Source organism: Corvus cornix, chromosome 4A (assembly GCF_000738735.6).
Source record: "Corvus cornix cornix isolate S_Up_H32 chromosome 4A, ASM73873v5, whole genome shotgun sequence".
Lineage (NCBI taxonomy): Eukaryota > Metazoa > Chordata > Aves > Passeriformes > Corvidae > Corvus > Corvus cornix.
In genome coordinates, this window is record NC_047058.1 from 4,309,723 (window position 1) to 4,329,828 (window position 20,106).

The window sequence follows — 20,106 nt, forward strand, 5'->3', positions numbered from 1 at the left end:
GCCTCTGGAGCAGTCTGGGAAGGCAGAGAGCATCTGCAGTGCCCTCTCTCAGATAACACCTCCCTCTCGCCTCGCTCGTTTTCTCCTGGACATTAAGGCTTGAAGCTCTATCTCACCCTCTTTCTCTCCTACTGCCCTGCTCTCCCCTTGCTATACCTGGCAGGTTCTTTTTTTTCCCTCCTTCCCTGCCAAAGTGCTTCCCTTCTGTTGGATTTTTCCCTCTGCTGTTGCTTTGTTCCCACTCTCCCTCCCGGTTCCTGCTTCCTCCTCCTTGCTCTTTCCCTCTCTGTGCCCCCTGCTGTGATCTTCTCTTCCCATTGCACCTCCAGCATCTTCCCTGCTCCCTGGTTCTGCAACCCCCGGCACTGGGGTCTGCACCCTGGGTCTGTCCCTGGTGATGTCTTGGCTGGGATGTGGAAATTCCCAGGAGAATCTGCTTTACTTTGCTGTCACCTACAGTGATTGGTTTCTACCTTTTTACAATTTTTTTCTGTCCTGTGAGAAACTGCTTGCTAAAGAAAGCACATTTTTCTTGCTTACCGGGAGTTCCTGTTTGTCATTTTTATAAATCAGTGTTTATTGGCCTAATTATTGTAAATGCAGAGCCCAATAAAGGTGACTGTGATTGCAATATCTGATAATGAATTTTATAACAAACCTGCTGAGCCTGAAAGCTGCCAGCAGGAAAGACATTATGTCAGGTTAATGACAGAGAGGAGAAATCCTCCTCGCTAAGCTTTTTTCCAAAGCATGAAGGATCTCTGCTGGAGGGTGCTGAGGGTCCTGCTGGGCTGGAGCTTCTCAGGCTGGTGGGGTCTGATGCTCCAATGCTTCATCCCAAAGCTTTTGGGGCTCCTTAGCTGCTCCCCTGCTGGGGGGATGCTTTAGGCATGCAGGATGGAGGGCTGTGAGGAGGCTCAGACCCTGCTCTGGGTGTGCAGGTTTCAGACACCCAGAGGTGCTTGTGCCTCTGCTCTCACTCCCCCCATCTGATTTAATCCCACCATGCAAATGCTGCACACGAGGCACAGGGAAAGCAGCTTAAATAGCACCTAAAGCTAGCTCAACTCCAACTCTGTAAATAGATTAATTCAAAAAAAATCAATTTTGCCCTGCAGGGGTGGGTCACCCACAGAGATGTTGGTGCCTGCTCTAACCTCATGCCCTTATGGGTGCCCTCGGGGGGTCAGAATCCCCTCCCTGTCAAGTGTGGGAAGCAGCTCCCCTGCCTTTACCCAGCTGTGTGAGGGGCTGCCCCTCTGTCACCCAGCCTCTCCTGCCCGTGGTATCTGCAGGGGCAGTGTAGGTGAGGAGCTGCTTTTCTGGCAAATGTGCTGCTGCTCCTGCAAGGCCCTGGTGTGGGGGATTTGTGGGCTCCCTCTGGGATGTCTAGCCAGGCTGGTGTGATGGCACTGCAAGTGCTCCAGACCCACCTCAGCTCGAGCGAGGGCCTGGGGCTGTGCTGCTGTGTGGTGCCTGCCCTGGCTCCAAACACCGCCTGCCATGGGGGCCCCAGGCTCGTGCTTTGTCTCGTGATGGTCCCAGGCAGAGTCAGTGACAGCTGCCCATGAGTCTGCTCCCAGAGCATGGCTCTTTCCCCCAGTCTGGCCCTGGATCTGCAGTTCCAAGCTGCAGGTGTTGGGCTCTGGGCTTTCAGTCCATGCATGGCAGCCGTTGGCTCTGCCCAGCCCAGGTCTGCACAGCTCTGCCTGATCCCAGAGCTGGCTGTGGCCTGCTGCAGGAACAGGGGTGGCTTTCCAGACCTATATTAAACCCAGAGTGTGATCAGAAAGGCTTCATGAAACCTGGGCTTGGAGCATTTGATTTAGTTCACTTGCCCACAGCAGGAATTGAGTGCAAAAGGGAAAGAATAAAGACTAGAAGAGAACATGTTTTCTCTTAAATAATGCAGAGGAATGTGGTGGAGGAGGATGTACAAATGTGATTTAGTCCTTTACCCCTGTGTTATTTGCTGCCCGTCACCAGTGCACCCCAGCTGTGCCTCGGGGGGCCAAGGGAATTGTTTGCCCTCTGCAATGTGTGATGCCCACACGGAGCCTCCTCTCCCAAACCGTGAGCAAGGGGCTGGAGCTGCTTTTTTTTGTATCTTTAAAATTTGGTTGGCAGCCGCTGTGTTTGATGCAACTCAATACGAGAGCAAATTGGATTAACTGAAACATATTTACTGGGATAAGCAGGAGAAGAAAAACCTGCACAGGGCTTGTTTGCAGAAACTGGTGTCTGCAGATGTGGCTGAACCCTCCAGGGACTCCCAGCGCATGACAGAGCAGGACCCCGGTGTGGAAAAGGAAAATGGGGGCAGAAGGGGGTCAAGAGGGCCACAAGCTAGGTGGCCCATCAGAGTCTGCCTGGCAGCAGTGTGACCCAGTGATTTATTGGTGTCACCTGCCACACTTACAGAAATGCTTGTCTTTAGCAGGTAACCCTTTCAATAGTGCAGTCAGTAAGAGGAGGACAGGGATACCTTAGGAGGTGTTTGCTTGGATAGTTAAAAACCAAGCACTGGACTCATCACACTGAACAAATCAAGCTGGGTTCAGCTCTCCTGGTCAGAGTTACTGTGGTCTCTGCACCTGGAAATGACCCTCCCTTGAGCAGGAGGGTACAAGGCAGAGGAAAGATGCAGACAGAAGTCCTTGCTGCTGGAGGGAAAAGTTTGGGGCAGAAGACTGGTGCCTCTAGTTTCCCTGCTTGGTGCTCAGCTTGCTGCCAGGAGCATTGCCAGGGCAATATCCTGCCCTGCTCCCCGCTCAGCCCACAGAGAATGATTATTTCATTAATCTCATGTCATCTCCTCCTTGGTTGATCCAGCTTCAATATTGCAGAAATAACTTCCCACTGCTCCCTGAGGAGAAGCAGACTTCAGAGGCCAGCAGAGCTCTTCCCTCGCCTCCCTCCTTGCAGTGGGCTGTGGGCCCCAGAGCTGCCAGACGGTTTGAAAGTCTTTGATTCCTTCTAACTCCTACAGTCAGGGATGCATAAAAAGCAGCTGACGCAAAAAAACCCCCAACCAGTTATTGTAATCATCAAACCCTTCAAAATCCCAGGGGAGCTTAGCAAGCTCTAGATGAAGCCACATCCCTATCCCAGGCACCAAAATGTCACCTGTGCCAGCAGATGCCGTCAGGCAGTGGTGCTGTGGGTCATTCCCCACTCTCTTTGTGTACCTGGCTGCCTTCTGCCCAGCCTCCCCTCCCAGGCCTCACGCTGCCCCTCTGTGTGCCATCGCTCTGCTGTGGTCCCTCTGGCTCGGCTGCGAGCACTCCTGGGCTGCTGCTTGGCAGAGCTGCAGATAAATGAGGAGCCAGGTGAATCCTTTCTCCAACTCTTAAAGTACGGTTTTAATGCATAATATATGTCTGGGTGTAAATCTCTGTTCCTATTTAAATGCGGGGAAGAGCGCACTGCTGAATTTGAAGTACTTTATCACAGAAAACAATGACAGTGCTGACTGAGTGACACGTCTAATGAACGTGGCGAGGGGAGCAGGGCTGGCATTGCCACCCCCTCGTGCCAGGGCAGCCTCTGTCATCTGCACGGGGTGAGTTTTTCCCAAGCATAGTAGTGACAAATTATATGATCAATATGGAGGCTGATTGTGGTCTAATCTTGCTTAGCCCCAGTAAGCCTGGGATTGATCCAGATCTAATCTTGCTTATCCTGGACAAACCCAGGAGCAGATCCAGATCCTAAGGTAATGCATCCTATGCAAATCCAGAATGGCTCTATTGATTTGCTGGCGTGGTCGCTCTGTTTTGGCCTCGCTGCAGAGAGGTTTATCGGCATTATCTGCCCCTTGATGTGTAATGCAATCAGAGCAGTTGATGAATCTTGATGAATCTTGATTAACTGTTGGCAGTGAGTGTCAGCAGCTCTGGCTGCAGCACTGTGGTGCCTGCTCCAGCTGAGAGGCCCCAGCACTTCCTATGTAACTGCAGTACAATAGAGGGGGGAGGTTAAGTGCTGGCTGGGAACCAAGGCACCCTCTATTCCTGTTTCACCTGAGCTGACGGAGATTTTCTTTGCCGTGAGAGGTGGCCATGGAGCCATGCATGCCTGCAAGAGATGCAGTCTGTGTCAGTGAGGTTCCTGCTCCCACCTAGAGTGCTCCTTGGCCTCATCTTTGACCCCGGAGGTTTCTACCTGTGCCTTTAGTGGGCAGAAGGGTTGTGACATCTGATTGTCCCCTCACTTTGCTGCATTGCCCTGCAAAGACTGGTACCTGCAGCCCATGCAGTGAGCTCCAGCACATAGAGGGCTGCTGCTCCTGTGATCCAAGGTGCTTCTGTTGCAAGGCCTTCCTGCAACTCTAATAACTTCAGGAAGGAAAAAAAAAAAAGAAAGTGATTACCTTCTGGGGTGGAATTTCTCCAGGCTTTACTCAGCCCACTGGGGAATTTGTCAGGAACATGGACTGCGGTTTTGTTTAGCGATTCTTGAGTTATACCAGCACAGGGAAAATGGCATGTCTTGCAGCTTGATGTTTTTGTGATGTCTTTCTTTGCTCTCAGGTTTGAAAGAAAAATACCAGACCCAAAAAAATCTCTCTTCAAAACGTAAAACTTGCCCTTAGCTTAATTCAGTGGAGACTTGAGCAGCTGTTCCTGCATCTCAGAGAAAAAAGGCCTTGTGCTATTAACATGTCTAAAGAAATTGGATGTAGAAATATGAAGGTCCCTCGTCTTTTAAGAGCTGCACTCCCTGCCTCCGGCTCCTGGCTTCTGCCTGAGCGGAGTGGCACTGTGGGATGCAAATAGGTTCCAGGAGCTGACCCTGCCGGGCTCAAAGGGGCAAAGTTGTACCCCAGCGCTTTGAGGAGAGGTGCCAGGAGGTGATGAGGGGCTCTGTTCCATCCTACAGCTTTTGCAGCCCCATGCCAGGTGTATTGTCAGAGGCTGTGGGACTGAATCCTTGGTGCAAAAGCTGAACTACAGCTGTGTCTGCAGCCTGGACCCATATTTTTCAGAGTGCTTTGATCTGAAAAGTGCTTTAGCAGTGTAAATATAACCTAGAAGGTTCTCAAATGCCCCAGAAATGTTCTCCAAGAAAATATGTTGCCTTTACCCTTCCTTTCCCTTGAACAGGAAATAATTCCAAATTCATCCAAATGTGCTTTTCTAATCAAAGGGGCCACTTTGTACTTCTGAATCCAAGGGGAGGGGATCAGAACACGAATAAAACAAAACTCCTTCTCAGTGCTGTGTTTGTGAGATTGATCTCCCGTGGCTAAATCCATCTGTGTTTCTCCTTTGACGGGAGCAGGAGGATCTTCCCACTGCAGCTGGGCACTTCACTTCAGAGGCTGAGCTGGTGCACAGGGAGGAGGAAGAAGTGCTGGAGTAGCCCAGGTTTCTATGGCACTGTGTGCAGCAGCCGCTCTCCTTATCTTTCTAACTTGATCGGGAGAAATTGCTTTTGTCAATTTTAATTTCAGCTGAGCTGAGCAGGATAAACAGAGGGAGGTGCAGGAGAAGCAGATGGTTTGTCACAGAGCACAGAGCAGTCAGGAAGACTGTGCAGCTTTTTATAGCCTATAATGGCCTTTCCTTACATCTAGCTATCCATCACCATGTAATTCCCAAAATAAACTGGGATTGTGCAACGTACGTGAAGTAACCCGAATATCACAGCAGGTCTGGAATATTCAGCCTGCAGAAGTTTTGGCAATGGCTGGGAGCATTCACACAAAACCCTTTTTCTGGTCGGTGTCGGCTCCTTGTTTGGAAACTCCCTGTGGTGGTTCTCGTCCCCCAGCTGGGGCAGGGTAGCTCTGCTAAGTCTGGTGGGACCTTCTGCAGTTTGGGAGGCGTGGCAGTGGCACCAATAGTTCTTGGTTTAACAGGATTAACAAGGGGTTTGTGTCTTACCCCCCAGTTCTCTCTTCTGATCACACCAGCCAGGGGCACCTCAGACCTCCTGGCCCAGGTCAGGGATGGCTGAAGCAGCAGGGGAAGGAGACATCTCATGGCCCTGCTCTGCCTTTCCTTACCTGTGTGGTAGCCTCACATTCGTGGAGCTTTGTTATCCATGCAGGAATTGTTGTGAGGGTGGAGAATGTGCGCTTGACCTTCTCTCTGGGCTTGGGTGCTCCCACCACAGGGAACATTTTGGTCATGGGGTGTGTCCCCTCTTGCCCTGTGGCACAGGCAAGACTGGCAGGAGGCTGCCTGTGGCCAAGCTGCTCCAAGGGTGCTGCCATGACACCGTGCCCAAATCAGCTGGGGAGCCGTGATCTTTCCCAGAGCTGGTGCTGTTGGATTGTGACGCAGATTGGTGGATATTTGTTTCAATAAGAACCATGCTGGTGTTTGCAAACCCTTTTAAATTGCTCTCAGCAAGCGCTGCTGCGTCTGGAGCAAAGTCTGCTTGCAGCAAAGCCTGCGGAAGAGGAGGTCTGGGGGGCGGTGGTAGGAGCCTGAATCCTTGCCAGGTTTCCATCCCGCAGAGCGTGTCGGGGCTGGAGCAGGGACGTGCTGTGGCTGCTGCCTGCCTTGGAACAACGGGCAGGCTGTCCCCACTCCAGAACATCCCCATTAAAGCATCCCTGTGCAATTTCAAATAATGAGCAAATATGAAGAAAATCAAAGTACGTTTGAACTTCATTAACGAACAGAAAGAGGGCTAAATGTTTCCAATAAACCGTTTGCTGCAAATTTGCTGAATACCTAAACCAGCTCTGTCCGTTCCAGCTCAGGTTCTGCGGTGCCCAAAGCCATGAAAATCTCAGTGCTGGAATGACAGGAGCAGCCAGAGCCTGCTGGGCAGAGCTGCTGGGGGTGGCTGTGATTTCTGGAGATCGGGGTCTTAGTCAAAATCCCAGGGAGACTGTTCCACTTCCAGGTCCGGGCAGGAGCATCCCCTCGGGGAGGGCAGCAGGGGACAGCCGCCTGTGCTGCTGGCCTCGGCAGCAGCCAGGAAAGGGAAGATACCGTCCAGGGCTTGGGAGAAAACAGAGTTTAAAGGAGGCTCCCTGAGGGGTGGGGAACCAGCTCGTGTTAAAGAGGATGGTCCCCACGGCATTTGCATGCACTGCAAAAGACCTAATTAGCATTTATTTGGTTTAATTTGTCGTTTACAGGAGGCCGTGCGGGGCTGTTGCCGGCTGTGTGCGGTCCAGCCGAGCGCCCGGCTGTGCGGGCAGAGCTGGGACACCCAGCCCGGAGCAGCAGCCGGCTTTGTTTGCAAAGGCAGGCGGAATTTCAGCGAGCTCTGTTTTCGTGCTTCTGGAATCATTCTGCTGGAAATCCGATCTTGGTCTCTGGCTGCTCAGGCCTTCAGCGATGGGCAGACGGATGGGGAAGGACAGCTGAGTCCCGCAGCCGCACGCTCCGAGCTTGGCAGCGGCCGAGGGGTGCCCGGCGCGGGCTGCGCGGGTCTGCAGCTGCCGGCTGCCTCCGCTGGGACCCTCAGCTGCCACCCACTGCCATCCCTGGCTCCACAGCGCCGACAGCTGATTAGCTCGCTAATTAAAGTAAATAATGCTGGCAGGGTCGCGGTATGCATTAGATCCCTACCGTGAAGGGCGTGTTTCACGTAGTGTATCACGTAACTGGCGCAGGGTCTCGGCTGTAATTGCTGCTTTTCCTTTTGAACGCGGTGCCTGCCTTAACTTTAATGGGTATTGGCTCCCTGGCTGCAGGAGAGCTCGGTGCCCTGAGCGACAGTCACGGCTCAGCTGCAGGAGGGCCCTGGATGGTGTGTGGAGAACCAGGGAATCACAGAAAGGCTTGGGTTGGAAACCAAAGGCCATAGGCAGGGACACCTTCCACTGGGCGATTTTGCCCACTGCCACTTCCAACCAGGTCTTGGACCTTTCCAGGGATGGGGCAGCCACAGCTTCTCTGGGCAACCTGTGCCAGGGCCTCCCCACCCTCTGAGTAAAGAAATTCTTCCTTACATCTAATCTAAATCTTTCCTCTCCGTTTAAAACCATTTTCTCTTTTCTCAGCACTATCTATGCCCAGGGAAGAGAAGTGTCAGGCGGATGTGCAGGGAGAGCTGTGGGCCATGGCTTTCTCTGGGATCCTGCAGTGTTCCCCACTGGTCCCAAGCCTGGGTCTGTGATCCCAGCTCTGCCCAGAGCATGGGTGTCTGTTCCCAGGCTGCTGCCTGCCTCTGCTCCTTCACCAGAGCTGGGGTGATGGCAGTGATGTCTCCTTGCTCCTCCTGGCTGGCTGGCTCCAAGTGGCACTCCTGGGTGTGTCACATACAGGAGCAGGTCTCGCTTTAAAGGCAGCTCCTCCATCAGGGGGGGTGCTGTCCCTCCCCAAGTGCCACCCTCGCTTTCAGGGGTGACTCATGTCTGCAGAAATACAAAATTTCCCCAAATGCCCTCAAACAGGAGATAAGTCTCTTGGTCTTGCTTACATTACCTGTAAACGAGATGAACCCAGGGAACAGATGCACCTTTTACTGTTAATAGATTAAAATTACAGATGATCACGAAATAACAGTGTACTGAATACTTAGCTGATGTAAATTACTTTTTCCTCTATTTCCTTCCATTAACCACCAACCATTTACCCCAGGCAGAGCTCTGTCCCAGGGAAGCACCCGAGCTAGATGTGGAGCAGCAGGCTGGGTAAGTGCTGGGTAAGATAGCACTGCTGATGGACTGAGATGAGATGAAGGGTGAAAATCAGAGGGATTGGGAGATGGAAGATGCTACCTGTCATATTATCTCTATTTCTTAAAAAGAAGCCCAGAAAGCTGTTTCTGTCTGATTTGTAGTCTTCTGTTCAGGGTATTGCTTGCTCTAGGACAGAATTTGGCCTGCAGAGCAGTGAGGAAAGTTTGCAGCATTGGCAACAACACTGTGTGATCCAGGAGCGAGCCCTTAAACAAGATTATTACTCATTTTACCAGGCACAGCTATCCATTATGGTTAATAAAACACTGCATAAGTGATTCTCAGCCTGATCCATACAATATATCTTGTGGCCCAGCTGGGCTCACTTTTATCCTGAGCCTCATGATCAGGATATGTTGGCATCAGCAGACACTGAGAGATTGGTACCTGATGGCATGGACAGCCAAGATCTGCCTCTTCCTTTCCAAAGGGATGAGTGATATGAGATGCTGAATGAGTACTGCTGCCACTTCTCTGAAGGACAGGGTCCATGTTGGCTGTGGTGGCACGTTTGCCCAGGGTTCTGGGGAGAAGGAAGGTCCTCCCCAGGCTGGGCATGCTGTACTCCTGCTCCAGGGCAGGTGGGTGGCCTCTCAAGGGACCGTGCTTTGTGCTTTTGCCCTGCTGGAGCTGCAGCTGCTGTTTTGGCTGCCCAGATGGGGACGTCTCATCATCCCAGAGCAAATGATTTCTGCAGGCTGGGGAAGGGGAAGAAGACCAGCCTGGGCTGCAGAAGAAAGGCTTGGTCATGGCACTCCTGTTGGGAATGAGGCCCAGGAACTTGTTGTGGAGGAGGACCTGATGCAGGGATGGTGACAAGGCTGCCTCCACCTGTCTGTGCTGCTCAGCAGCCTGTGCTGCAGGAGGACAGAGCCAGCAACCCTGCCTGCACACTCCCCTTTGCATCCAGCATTCCACCTGCTCTGCCAGGTGTTGGGAACAGCTCGAGGAGTGCCGGGGCAGCAGCAGGAGCTGGTCCCTGCCAGGATGCTGTTATCCCACAAATAAGGAGCAAGCCCTTGCTCTGCAGCGTGCTGGTGGCTGGCTGGGGGGCTCTGCTCCAGGCCATCCATCTGGCATCTTTTTGAGACACTGTACTCATTTTTTCCACCATGCCAAAACAAATCCTTGCAGACTATTAATCACTGGCTTGGAACAGCATCCACCCAGGTTCAGTTGTGATAAGATATGCCAGCCCTTGTCTGACATCATGTAGCCATTTCAAGAGGACATAATTACAGCAATTGTTAGGCATTTTTCTAGCTTTTTCTGCCTTCTCTCACAGGTAATGTTATGTGACGAATCACTTTCCCTGACATCCCCAGCTCAGCTCAAACACCACTGCTCGCCCGGCTGTGCTGTGGTGCAGGAACATCAGGCTCACTGCAGACAGTGCAGGTGGGGAGCCATACCGTGTGAATCTCAGTTTGATGGGTGAAAATGACCCACGTGGCAATGCTGGGGGAGAGCTGGGGCTTTGATGGGTGCATTCTGCAGCTTCCCTGCGTCTGCAGTTGCAGAAGTGGCAGGGGATGCTGGGGAGGAGGGAAGTGCCAACTGTTGGGTGTGGGATATGGGCAGGCAGCGTTGAAATGCCAAAGCACGGGATGCTGTGAAGTCACAACCAGCGAGGAACCAGAGCCAGATTCCCTGCTGTGGGCACCTTGGTGGGATGGAGCTGGAGCCTGGTCTCAGCACCGCGGCTGCTTCTCAGCTGGTGTTGGATCTCCATCGCCAGCTCCGGAGCCAGGACAAATTGCACCAGCTGAGGAATGCTGCCACAGTCCCCCAGCTGACGTTCATTGCTGCAGCAGGAGGCTGTATATCCCAGAAATGTATCCTGCCTGTTGGCGCGCTGGGCGGGAAGCTTGTGGCTCAGGGGTAAAGGCAAATGAATGTTTGGGAGCTGTCAACATTCTGCCAGTGCCAGGGATCCAGTTTGTGCTGGAAGATGGAAGAATTGCAGCGTCTCCGACCCCTTGCATGGGGTCAGCAGCAGACTAAGTAGCATGCAGGAAAAAAGGGGGAGAAAAGTAGAAAGAGAAGTGCAGAACATGTGATTTAGCTCTGTTCATGACTGTTTTGAAGGATGGGATGGGTGTTGCTGGAGTGCAGAGCTGGCTGGGATCTCTGTGTTACCTGTGGAGCTGTTCAGACTCAGACACTGCACTGCTCTGTTTCACTAAATCACTGTCTTTCCCCAGGTGTCTTTATTCCCCGACCTTCACAATCTGTTTGTCCATGCGGGGACCTGGAGACTGAATTAAGACGTGCTATCTGTAAGCAGGCTAGAAAGTGCAGAGATCGTCCCATCACCTGGGATAACCTTCCCCAGCAGGCAGGTCTCCTGCAGAGAGAGGTTTGGTTGCCTCTTAATTCATCCGTGGCATCGCTGCCTTGTAAAGCCTGGGGCCGTCTGTTCCTTCCCTGCGAGGGGACAGCACGCAGGGTCTGCACCGCAGGCAGGCGGCCAACGCCGTGTGGAGGGCAGGTCCAGCAGGAACTGCCCCAGAGCTGCTCCCCGCGCTCCCTGCTCGTGTGCCAATGTCACACGTTCCAGTCTCCTTGTGCTCCATTTTCTACCCTCCCTCTTCTCTCCCCCTCGCTTTTAATCTTTGCTTAACTTGTTGTGCAGGCAATTGCAGGGCGTTTAGCGCATGGTGATGTGTGTTTGGGGCCTGAGCTGGAAATACGGCTCATTATCTGGAGTGGGTAATATTAAGCACTTTTCTCTGTTGGCCATTTGATCACAAGGTTATCCTGTTTGATGGTTTTATACCCTGGAATTGATTGCATGGGAAATATTTAGCCAGCATGGCTGGAATGTGTGTCTCCCCACAGGCTGCCAGGTGCAGGTGAGCTACTGCACTGCAGGGAGCCACTCAGGGGGTGATCAGCAGCCCTCTTCAGACCTTCAGGTCATCTTTTCTTACAAGATATGGGATTAAATCAAGCAAGCCGTACAGTGTTTTGGTGTGATCCTGCAGCAGCCAGCGGGACACAGCCCAGTGAGGTGGGGAAAAAGGCTGTATCACTTACTGCAGCCCCCTGAATTGTGCAGCATATTTTGCTTCATGTCTCAGATCCAGGGAGACCTTAGAGTACCTTCCAGTACCTAAAGGGGCTAAAGGAGAGCTGGAGAGGGGTTTGGACAAGGGCATGGAATGACAGAGCGAGGGGAAATGGCTTCACACTGACAGAGGGTAGATTTGGATTAGAAATTAGAAAGAAATTCCTCCCTGTGAGGGAGGTGAGGCCCTGGCACAGGCTGCCCAGAGAAGCCATGGATGCCCCATTCCCATGAGTGTTGAAGGACAGGTTGGTCAGGGCTTGGAGCAACCTGGGAGAGTGGAAGGTGTCCCTGGCCGTGGGCGGGGTTTGGAACTAGATGATCCTAAGGTCCCTTCCAACCCACACCATTCTGGGATACTGGCTGCCCTTGCCTTGCTCTTGCCCCGTGCCAGCTGCTGAGAGGCAGCCGCTTCCCAGCTCCTCGCTGTGCCCTGTGCTGCTTTTGTTCACACAGGATGTGCCTGCCTGGCTCCTCAGGTACCTTCAGAAAGCACCATCTGATTATTCCTCCCCTTTCCCCACGTTGTGCTGCCAGGCAGGCTGTGTAAATTGGGAGTGGGTCCAGCGGGCTTCTTCTGGACCGACACCAGTGTTTGGAGCAGAGAATTAGCCCTGCACCTGTCACTTTTTTGATATAGGCTTTAAATCTGATTATGACTGCCTGTCTGGCTCTGCATTATGTGCTTCATGATTATTCAGCATTATGTAACCTTTGATAAAAGATGCTGCATCGGTAAAAGTGAATTAAACTGTTGAGTGATAGGAGTTTATCGAATTCCTCAGAGTGATGTTGTCCTCTCTTTGGCACTTTAACCTCTTCAGTGGAAGGAGTGTGCCAGACGCTGCCCTTGCTAACAGCCAGGAAACCCTGCTGACTTGGGTGGAATTGCGGGAGTACAAATAAAGTTAGATTTCAGCTTAGAAAGACAGTTTTTTATAGTCTAAAGACTCAATATTTTACAGCAGCGGTCTCTTATCTGCATTATGTGCAAACTGCTAACAGAGTTTCACAGACAGATGTCTGCAAGTCCTGAAGATGCTCAATAAAGTTTGGCTCTCAGAAGGCTGATGGGCAGAGCTGGCCAAGATCTCCTCACTCCAAACCCTCTTGAGAATGGGAACTGAATTCCTGTGAGATGAAAGAAAAAAAAGTGTTTAAATCTAAGCTGAATACTTTATTTTCCAAACACCCCCTGAATATAAAAAATTGTATTTTTCTCCATTTAGGGCTTCCCTTTCTCATCACACAGTAGATGTTTCATGGCTGAATGGTCTAGGGATTTTGCTCTGAGTTTTCCTATTTCTTCATTTCCTTTTTCTATGCTACAGGTTTTTTCTTTTTCTACTTCACTGTGATATTAGAAACATTGCTAGGGGAAGAAAAAGCACAAACTGAAACTGTAACTCCTGACACCAGATGCTTTGAAAAGCTTTCAAGTTGTGCAGAACTGGATAAGCAAAGAAAGGAAAAAATAAACCTACATCATTTGTTTTACCTCACCTAGTAGCTAAAAGGAAAAGGTGCTGGAAAGGGGAAAAACAACACTTCAGAACTGCAAAATTAAAAGAAAGGTTCTGAAAAATTAAAAAGATAAAGTTCCTCTTTGATGTTTAAAACAAATTTCAAATTTTCAAACTGTTTTGTGCATTTTCTCTCCAGTTCTGCAGAGAACTGGGGTGCTGGGCTGTGGTTTGCTCCTCCCTGGCTCTAGCAGATGATGAGTGGTGGCTTGGCTCCCAGCAGCTGGTGCAGGGCCCTGTGGGAGCCTTGGCTCTGGAGGGATGCAGAGCAGGCACTGAACCCCCCAGCCCACCATCCTCTGCAGTCCCACATTCCAGGAGAGGCAGGGACAGGAACAGGAGATGTCTGTGAGCAAGGGCCATTCCCCTGCTTGTCCTTTTCCCTCTTCCCTGCACAAGGAGTGTTTAATAAAACCCCCAGGCTTGCCAGCCCGCTGATACCACAATTTTAAATATACATGTTTCAGATGCTGAGATTTACTTTTTGACAGGGATGAGAGAGACAGCTGTAAATGCTGGGCTGGAGAGGAGTCATCACATTAGTGCTCAAAGAAAGGGCAGCACCACTCGCCTACACTTCAAAGCTTTCCTTATTCTACAGCGTGGGCAGATCGGGATCTCTGCCCCGTGCTGCCCAGACCCAGCAATGAGGTGGGTGTGTGACAGGTCATGGTTCTGCTCCTCAGCCTCCTCCTGTGGCCACCGGACCCCCAGCCTGATGCTGAGGGGCATCAAGCTGGCTCCAAGGGGGATGATGCAGCTCCCCAGCAGCAGCATGAGGTGGTGCTACAAAATGGGCTTGCAGGGAGAGCTCCTGCAGGGGGTTTGGCCAAGGGGACATGGGGACCACCATGTCACCAGCTCCCTCCTAGCCAGGCCACCAGGCAGTGATGCTAAGGGCATCATCAGGTGCATTGCAGCAGGACTGCTGGGCTTTGGATAAGCTGATTGTGTTGCAAGGAGAGGAGTGAAGCTTTTAGATTTCAGAGCCAACGTGTGGCATCTTTATTAATGTGCCTACTTGAGTTCCCTGGGACGCGATGTTTTCTCCTTACCCTGGCCATCCATCTGAACTGATAATAGGACTATTAATCCATTTTGTTGACAGCACGCACAGACCTCCAGTGAGGCAGGAGATGGGGAAGAGGTGGGGCTGCAATCGATGCTTGTTTTGTTCCAAAAGGATCCCGTCACAGCCTCTGACAAACTGAGCATTAGCTGGAGGTGAGAAGATGGAGTGTTAACCAAGGTTACAGGTGATGCGCAGCTGGCCAGCTGTGGCCTGGCTTCTCCTTGGCCAACTGGAGAGCATCCTGCAGAAAAGCATTGAGAGATGAGGTGTTCTACAGAAGCCAAACGTGGAGACCTTGTGCTCCAGGCCACGACACACTGTTCAGGTTCTACACTCAGCAACCTCATACCAGTTACGAACCTGCCTCTAATCCCCCTCCATACCCATACAGAGGTGAAGTTTCTCTGATTTCAGGGCCTTTTCAGCCCTGCCTGGCTATGAGGTGACCGGCACAGCATCCATCATGTCAGTGATTTCATTCACAGCAGCAGAAATACATACAAGCAATAAATAAAAAAATGCAGGTCTTTTATAGGTTGATACATAAAAAATATTTCAGTGGAAAAAGATGTGGGAAATGAGGTGCATCCCTGCCCAGCTCTTGTTCCTCCGCATGGCCCCTGCCAGCGCTGATCCCAGGCGCCTTTATATTCAGGCTGATCCTGTCTGGTTTTAAATATCTCAAGCCACAGAACTTTCTCCCTCCAGGGAACCACGTTGCAACCTCATAATTTTCGCTGTCAGCAGAGGGGATTTTTTCCCCGGTGACATTCAACCTAAATGCTCCATTTCTTCATTTCCTGTCATCCCTTCTGGTGATGCCCCTTGTACTCTATTAAATAATTCCTTCCCTCCCTCTCTATTTACTCCAACCAGATCTGTAAGGCTCTTAGTTTGTCTCCCCATGGACAGCTCTTAACCAAGCAATATATATATTTAAGCCTTTTAATCTTCTTTCAGAAATCAGTCTCTCCGTGCCTTTGATCATTTGTGTGGCTTCCGTCTGAACGGCCGCCAACACGTCTGTGCCGAGGGAGCCCCGAGCTCCGGCTCCAGCCACACCTGAGCCCCCCAGCGCGTCCCTGCGGGACCGCAGGCCAGGGGCTGACCTGTCCCTGCTGCCTCTGTGCACTGCAGTCTCCTGTGTCCCCCTTGCTGACCCCTGGCCCCAGGCTTTTCTCTGGGGCGTTGCTCTGGGTCTTGGCTTGGCTTGGCTCGGCCATCACTGCCTGTCCTGCTGTCGCTCCTACTCGCCTTTGCATCCCAGCTGTGCTCTCTCACATCTGTCCAAGGCAGAGCTCCTTTCACTGCTTCCTGCCCATATTTCTAATCTCACTAGGCCCTTTTTTTTGTGTTAATTTTCTATGCTTGCTGGAGCTCACAGCACCTCCCAGCATAGCATCATCTGCCAAATTCATTAATGTGTAGTTTACTCCCTCTTTCCAGGTCATTAATGAGGGTATTAAATGAGAGCAGCCCTAACCTAGATCCCTGCAGTACCCCATAAACACCTCCCCCTGCTTCTAATTACCCTTTGTTTATGATCCCTCAGCCAGGTTTTCAATCCACATGGCACAGTTCAAGTCATCAGAATTAATTTTTTCATGGAAGACTTCGACAGGGCTTTGCCCCCTCGTGCCATCCCCACCTGCCCCCCGCTCCCATGTCCCACTGCCTCTCCCCCGCGGGTTACAGTGACCTATGCCGCTGCTTTCCAGAGAGGAGAAGGAACACCTGGCAAAGGCTTTTTCCTCTGCCGGCTTTTGTCCCACTGCTCCAGGACACGGCAGCGGAACCAGAGGGGCCCTGCGTCCCTCCGGCGTCCTCCGGGAAGGAGGGGGGACCCCTCGGCTCTCCCTGGGCACAGTGTCCCTCCCCGGACGGGTGGCATCTCACGGGGTGGTGTCCGTGGAGGGATGAAGTCAATGGACGGATGCTGTCCGGGACAGGTGCCGCTGGAGAGGGGGTGTCCCTGGACGGATGCTGTCACGAGGGACGGGATCACGAGGAAGGATGCCGTCCCAGGCACGGTGACCGTGGATGGATGTGGTCCCTGGCGGCAGGCGGTATCCCCGTCACCCTCTGCGGGCCCTCCCAGCCGTGCGGGGCCCGGTGCCGGGCCGTGCCGCCCGAGGAGCCCCGTCCGGGCCGGGCGTGCCGGGGTCCCGGTGCCGCCGTGCGCGGCCGGGCCGCTGCTGAACCCCGCGCGGCCGCGAGATGGCGCCCTTGTGCCTGGGAAGGCGCGGCGGGGCCCGACGGCGCGGCCGGGCCGGGGCCGGGCGGGGCGGGGCAGGGCCGGGCTGTGCCCGCGGGGCGCGGCACCGCCGGGGCGTCGCTTCCCGCTGCCAACCGCCCCAAGGGGGGCCTGTGCCGCGGCAGGTGCGCCGGACCCCCGACCCCTGGCCTCTCCCGACCGGCGGGCTGCCGGGTGGCTTGCCGCGGGCCTCGCCGGCACCGGCCCCACTTTAACCGCGTGTTGGGAGGTTTCCGGGCCGCGACCCGCCGGGGCCGCGCCGTCCCCCCCTCCCGGTGACACCTTCCCTGGGCCCCTGTACAGAGCCCCCGGGACCCTGCGTACGGCGCGCGGAGACAGGAGGTAAGGCACGGCACACAAACCAGGGACGCTTTATTTCACTGTCAGGAGGAGACGGTACCGCGGTGCCTCCTCCAGGGATCCGCAGGGTGCAGCGAGCGCCGCGGGGCTGGAGCCTCCCTGAGGAGCTGGGCGGTCCCGGGCCCCTCGCCGGCTCCCGGGAACGGTGCCCGGCGGGGCGGGGTCCTCCTGCCCCAGAGGGTTCAGTCTCCACTGAACAGACTTGGGGCGCTCCACGGGACCCGGTGGTCCCCGCGCTGCCCGCGAGGATCCGCCGCCGCCGCCCAGTGCGCACCTGCTAAAGAAGCAACCGCCGGTGACCGAGGCCGCGGAGCCAGAACACCGCTCCGTCCGCAGCTCCCGGGCAGCGGCGCGGGGCAGCAGGGGGAGCAGGGACAGCCGGGACACCGAGCTCCCGGCTTGGGCAGCGAGTCCGGTGCCTCCCGTCCCGCTCCGCTCCGCGCGGTTCCGCTCCCGTCCGCGCCGCCCCGCCGGCCCCGCCCCAGCCCCGCCCCCAGCCGGCAGCGCGATCCCATTGGCGGCGGCGCGGCGCGGCGGTCCCGCCCCCGAGCGCCCATTGGCCGCAGCTCGGCGCCGCCCGCCCCCGCGCCGCCCGCCCCCGCGCCGCCCGCCGGCGCTCCGGACTGCGGGCAGTGGCGTGCGGCCGCCGCAGCGAGCGCCGGCGGGAGCGGGCTCGGCTCGGCGCGGCTCGGCGCGGCTCCTCTCGCTTCGGCACCGCTTGGCTCAGCACCCCGCCTCTGCTCCCGCACCCGCTCGCCATGCCCGGCTCTTCCGCGGCGCCGCCGGCACGGAGCGCCTGAGCGGACGGCGTTGGCGTGTACGCGGGGGACCGCGGCTCCGGTGCCCGCACCCGCCCGCCCGCCGCCGGGGCAGCCCGGCGGGCGCTGCCCGCATGAGCGCGGCGGGCCCCTGAGGCGCGCGGCCGGCGGCCGTCGGGGCGCGGCGGGCGGAGGGGGCGGCGCGGCGATGGGGGCTCTCCCGGCGCTGCTGGGGGCCGCCTTGCTGTGGGCCGGCGCCGGGGCCCTCGTCAACCTCAAGTACTCGGTGGAGGAGGAGCAGCGGGCCGGCACGGTGATCGCCAACGTCGCCAAGGACGCCCGGGACGCCGGTTTCGTGCTGGACCCCCGGCAGCCTGCCGCCTTCCGGGTGGTCTCCAACTCGGCCCCCCACTTGGTGGACATCAGCCCCGGGTCCGGGCTGCTGGTGACCAAGCAGAAGATCGACAGGGACCTGCTATGCCGACAGAGCCCCAAGTGTGTCATCTCGCTGGAGGTGATGTCCAGCTCCATGGAGATCTGCGTGATCAAGCTGGAGATCAAGGACCTAAACGACAATGCGCCCAGCTTCCCCACCGACCAAATCGAGTTGGAGATCTCGGAGACGGCCAGCCCTGGCACCCGGGTGCCACTGGAGAGTGCCTATGACCCGGACTCGGGCAGCTTTGGTGTGCAGAGCTATGAGATCACCCCCAATGACCTCTTTGGTCTGGAGACCAAGACACGGGGTGATGGGTCCCGTTTTGCTGAGCTGGTGGTGGAGAAGAGCCTGGACCGTGAGACCCAGTCCCACTACAGCTACGTGATCACAGCGCTGGATGGTGGTGACCCGCCCAACTTTGGCACAGTTGAGCTCAGCATCCGCGTCATCGACTCCAATGACAACAACCCGCTCTTTGAGGAGTCAGCCTACACCGTCAGCGTGCCTGAAAATGCCCCACCGGGGACACCGGTCATCCGCCTCAATGCCTCTGACCCGGACGAGGGCACCAACGGCCAGGTCCTCTACTCTTTCCACAGCTACGTCTCTGAGCGGGCCCGGGAGCTCTTCCAAATCGACCCCCAGAGTGGCCTCATCACGGTGAGCGGTGCCATTGACTATGAGGAGGGTCACGTCTATGAGCTGGACGTGCAGGCCAAGGACTTGGGGCCTAACTCCATCCCTGCCCATTGCAAAGTGACCATTAGTGTCCAGGATGCCAATGACAACCCGCCCATCATCAACCTGCTCTCTGTCAACAGTGAGCTGGTGGAGGTGAGCGAGAACGCCCCGCCGGGGTATGTCATCGCCCTGGTGCGGGTCTCGGATCGCGACTCCGGGGCCAACGGGCGGGTGCAGTGCAAGCTCCTGGGCAATGTGCCTTTTCGACTCCAGGAGTACGAGAGCTTCTCCACCATCCTGGTGGATGGGCGGCTGGACCGGGAGCAGAGGGACCAGTACAACCTCACCATCCAGGCCAGGGACAATGGCATCCCTTCCCTGCAGGCCACCAAGTCCTTCACCGTCAAGATCACCGATGAGAATGACAACCATCCCCACTTCTCCAAACCCTATTACCAAGTCATCGTGCAGGAGAACAACACCCCAGGGGCCTACCTCCTCTCAGTCTCAGCCAGAGACCCTGACCTGGGCCTCAATGGCAGCGTGTCCTACCAGATTGTGCCCTCCCAAGTCAGGGACATGCCTGTTTTCACCTATGTCTCCATCAACCCCAACTCTGGAGATATCTATGCTTTGAGGTCCTTCAATCATGAACAGACCAAGGCCTTTGAGTTCAAGGTCTTGGCAAAAGATGGGGGTAATCCCTCTCTGCAGAGCAATGCCACTGTCAGGGTGATCGTCCTGGATGTCAACGACAACACGCCCGTGATCACGGCCCCGCCGCTGGTCAACGGGACGGCGGAGGTGTACATCCCCAGGAACGCGGGGGTTGGCTACTTGGTGACAGTGGTCAAGGCAGATGACTATGATGAGGGTGAAAATGGCAGACTTTCCTATGAAATGGTGGAAGGAGACAGAGGATTTTTTGAGATCGACCAGGTCAATGGAGAAATAAGGACCACCAGAGCCTTCGGGGAGAACGCCAAAACAGCCTATGAGCTCATCGTGGTGGCTCATGACCATGGGAAAACATCTCTCTCGGCTTCTGCCTTGATTTTGATATACCTGTCTCCAGCCCTGGATGCCCAGGAGTCCATAGGATCTGTTAACCTCTCCTTGATTTTCATTATTGCCCTGGGGTCTATTGCAGCCATTCTTTTTGTCACCATGATCTTTGTGGCAGTCAAGTGCAAAAGGGATAACAAGGAAATCAGGACCTACAACTGCAGGTAAAGAGACCTTTGTTTATGTGCACCTGCGGGTCTGCTTTGATTTTTTGCCATCGCAGTTACTTTTGCA

The 20,106-nt window shown here is 54.7% G+C and overlaps 1 protein-coding gene across 3 annotated transcripts in view; it reads left to right on the top strand.

Moving 5' to 3' along the window:
• Positions 1-17,587: 17,587 nt before the first annotated feature.
• PCDH19 (protocadherin 19) overlaps positions 17,588-20,106 on the top strand; it is a 58,479-nt gene continuing 55,960 nt past the window's right edge. For all 3 annotated transcript variants that reach the window (XM_039571987.1, XM_020584769.2, XM_039571989.1), the window contains exon 1: positions 17,588-20,036. In XM_039571987.1, the coding sequence (XP_039427921.1) occupies positions 17,896-20,036 (2,141 nt within the window). In that variant the 5' untranslated portion in view covers positions 17,588-17,895. The remainder of the gene's footprint in view (positions 20,037-20,106) is intronic.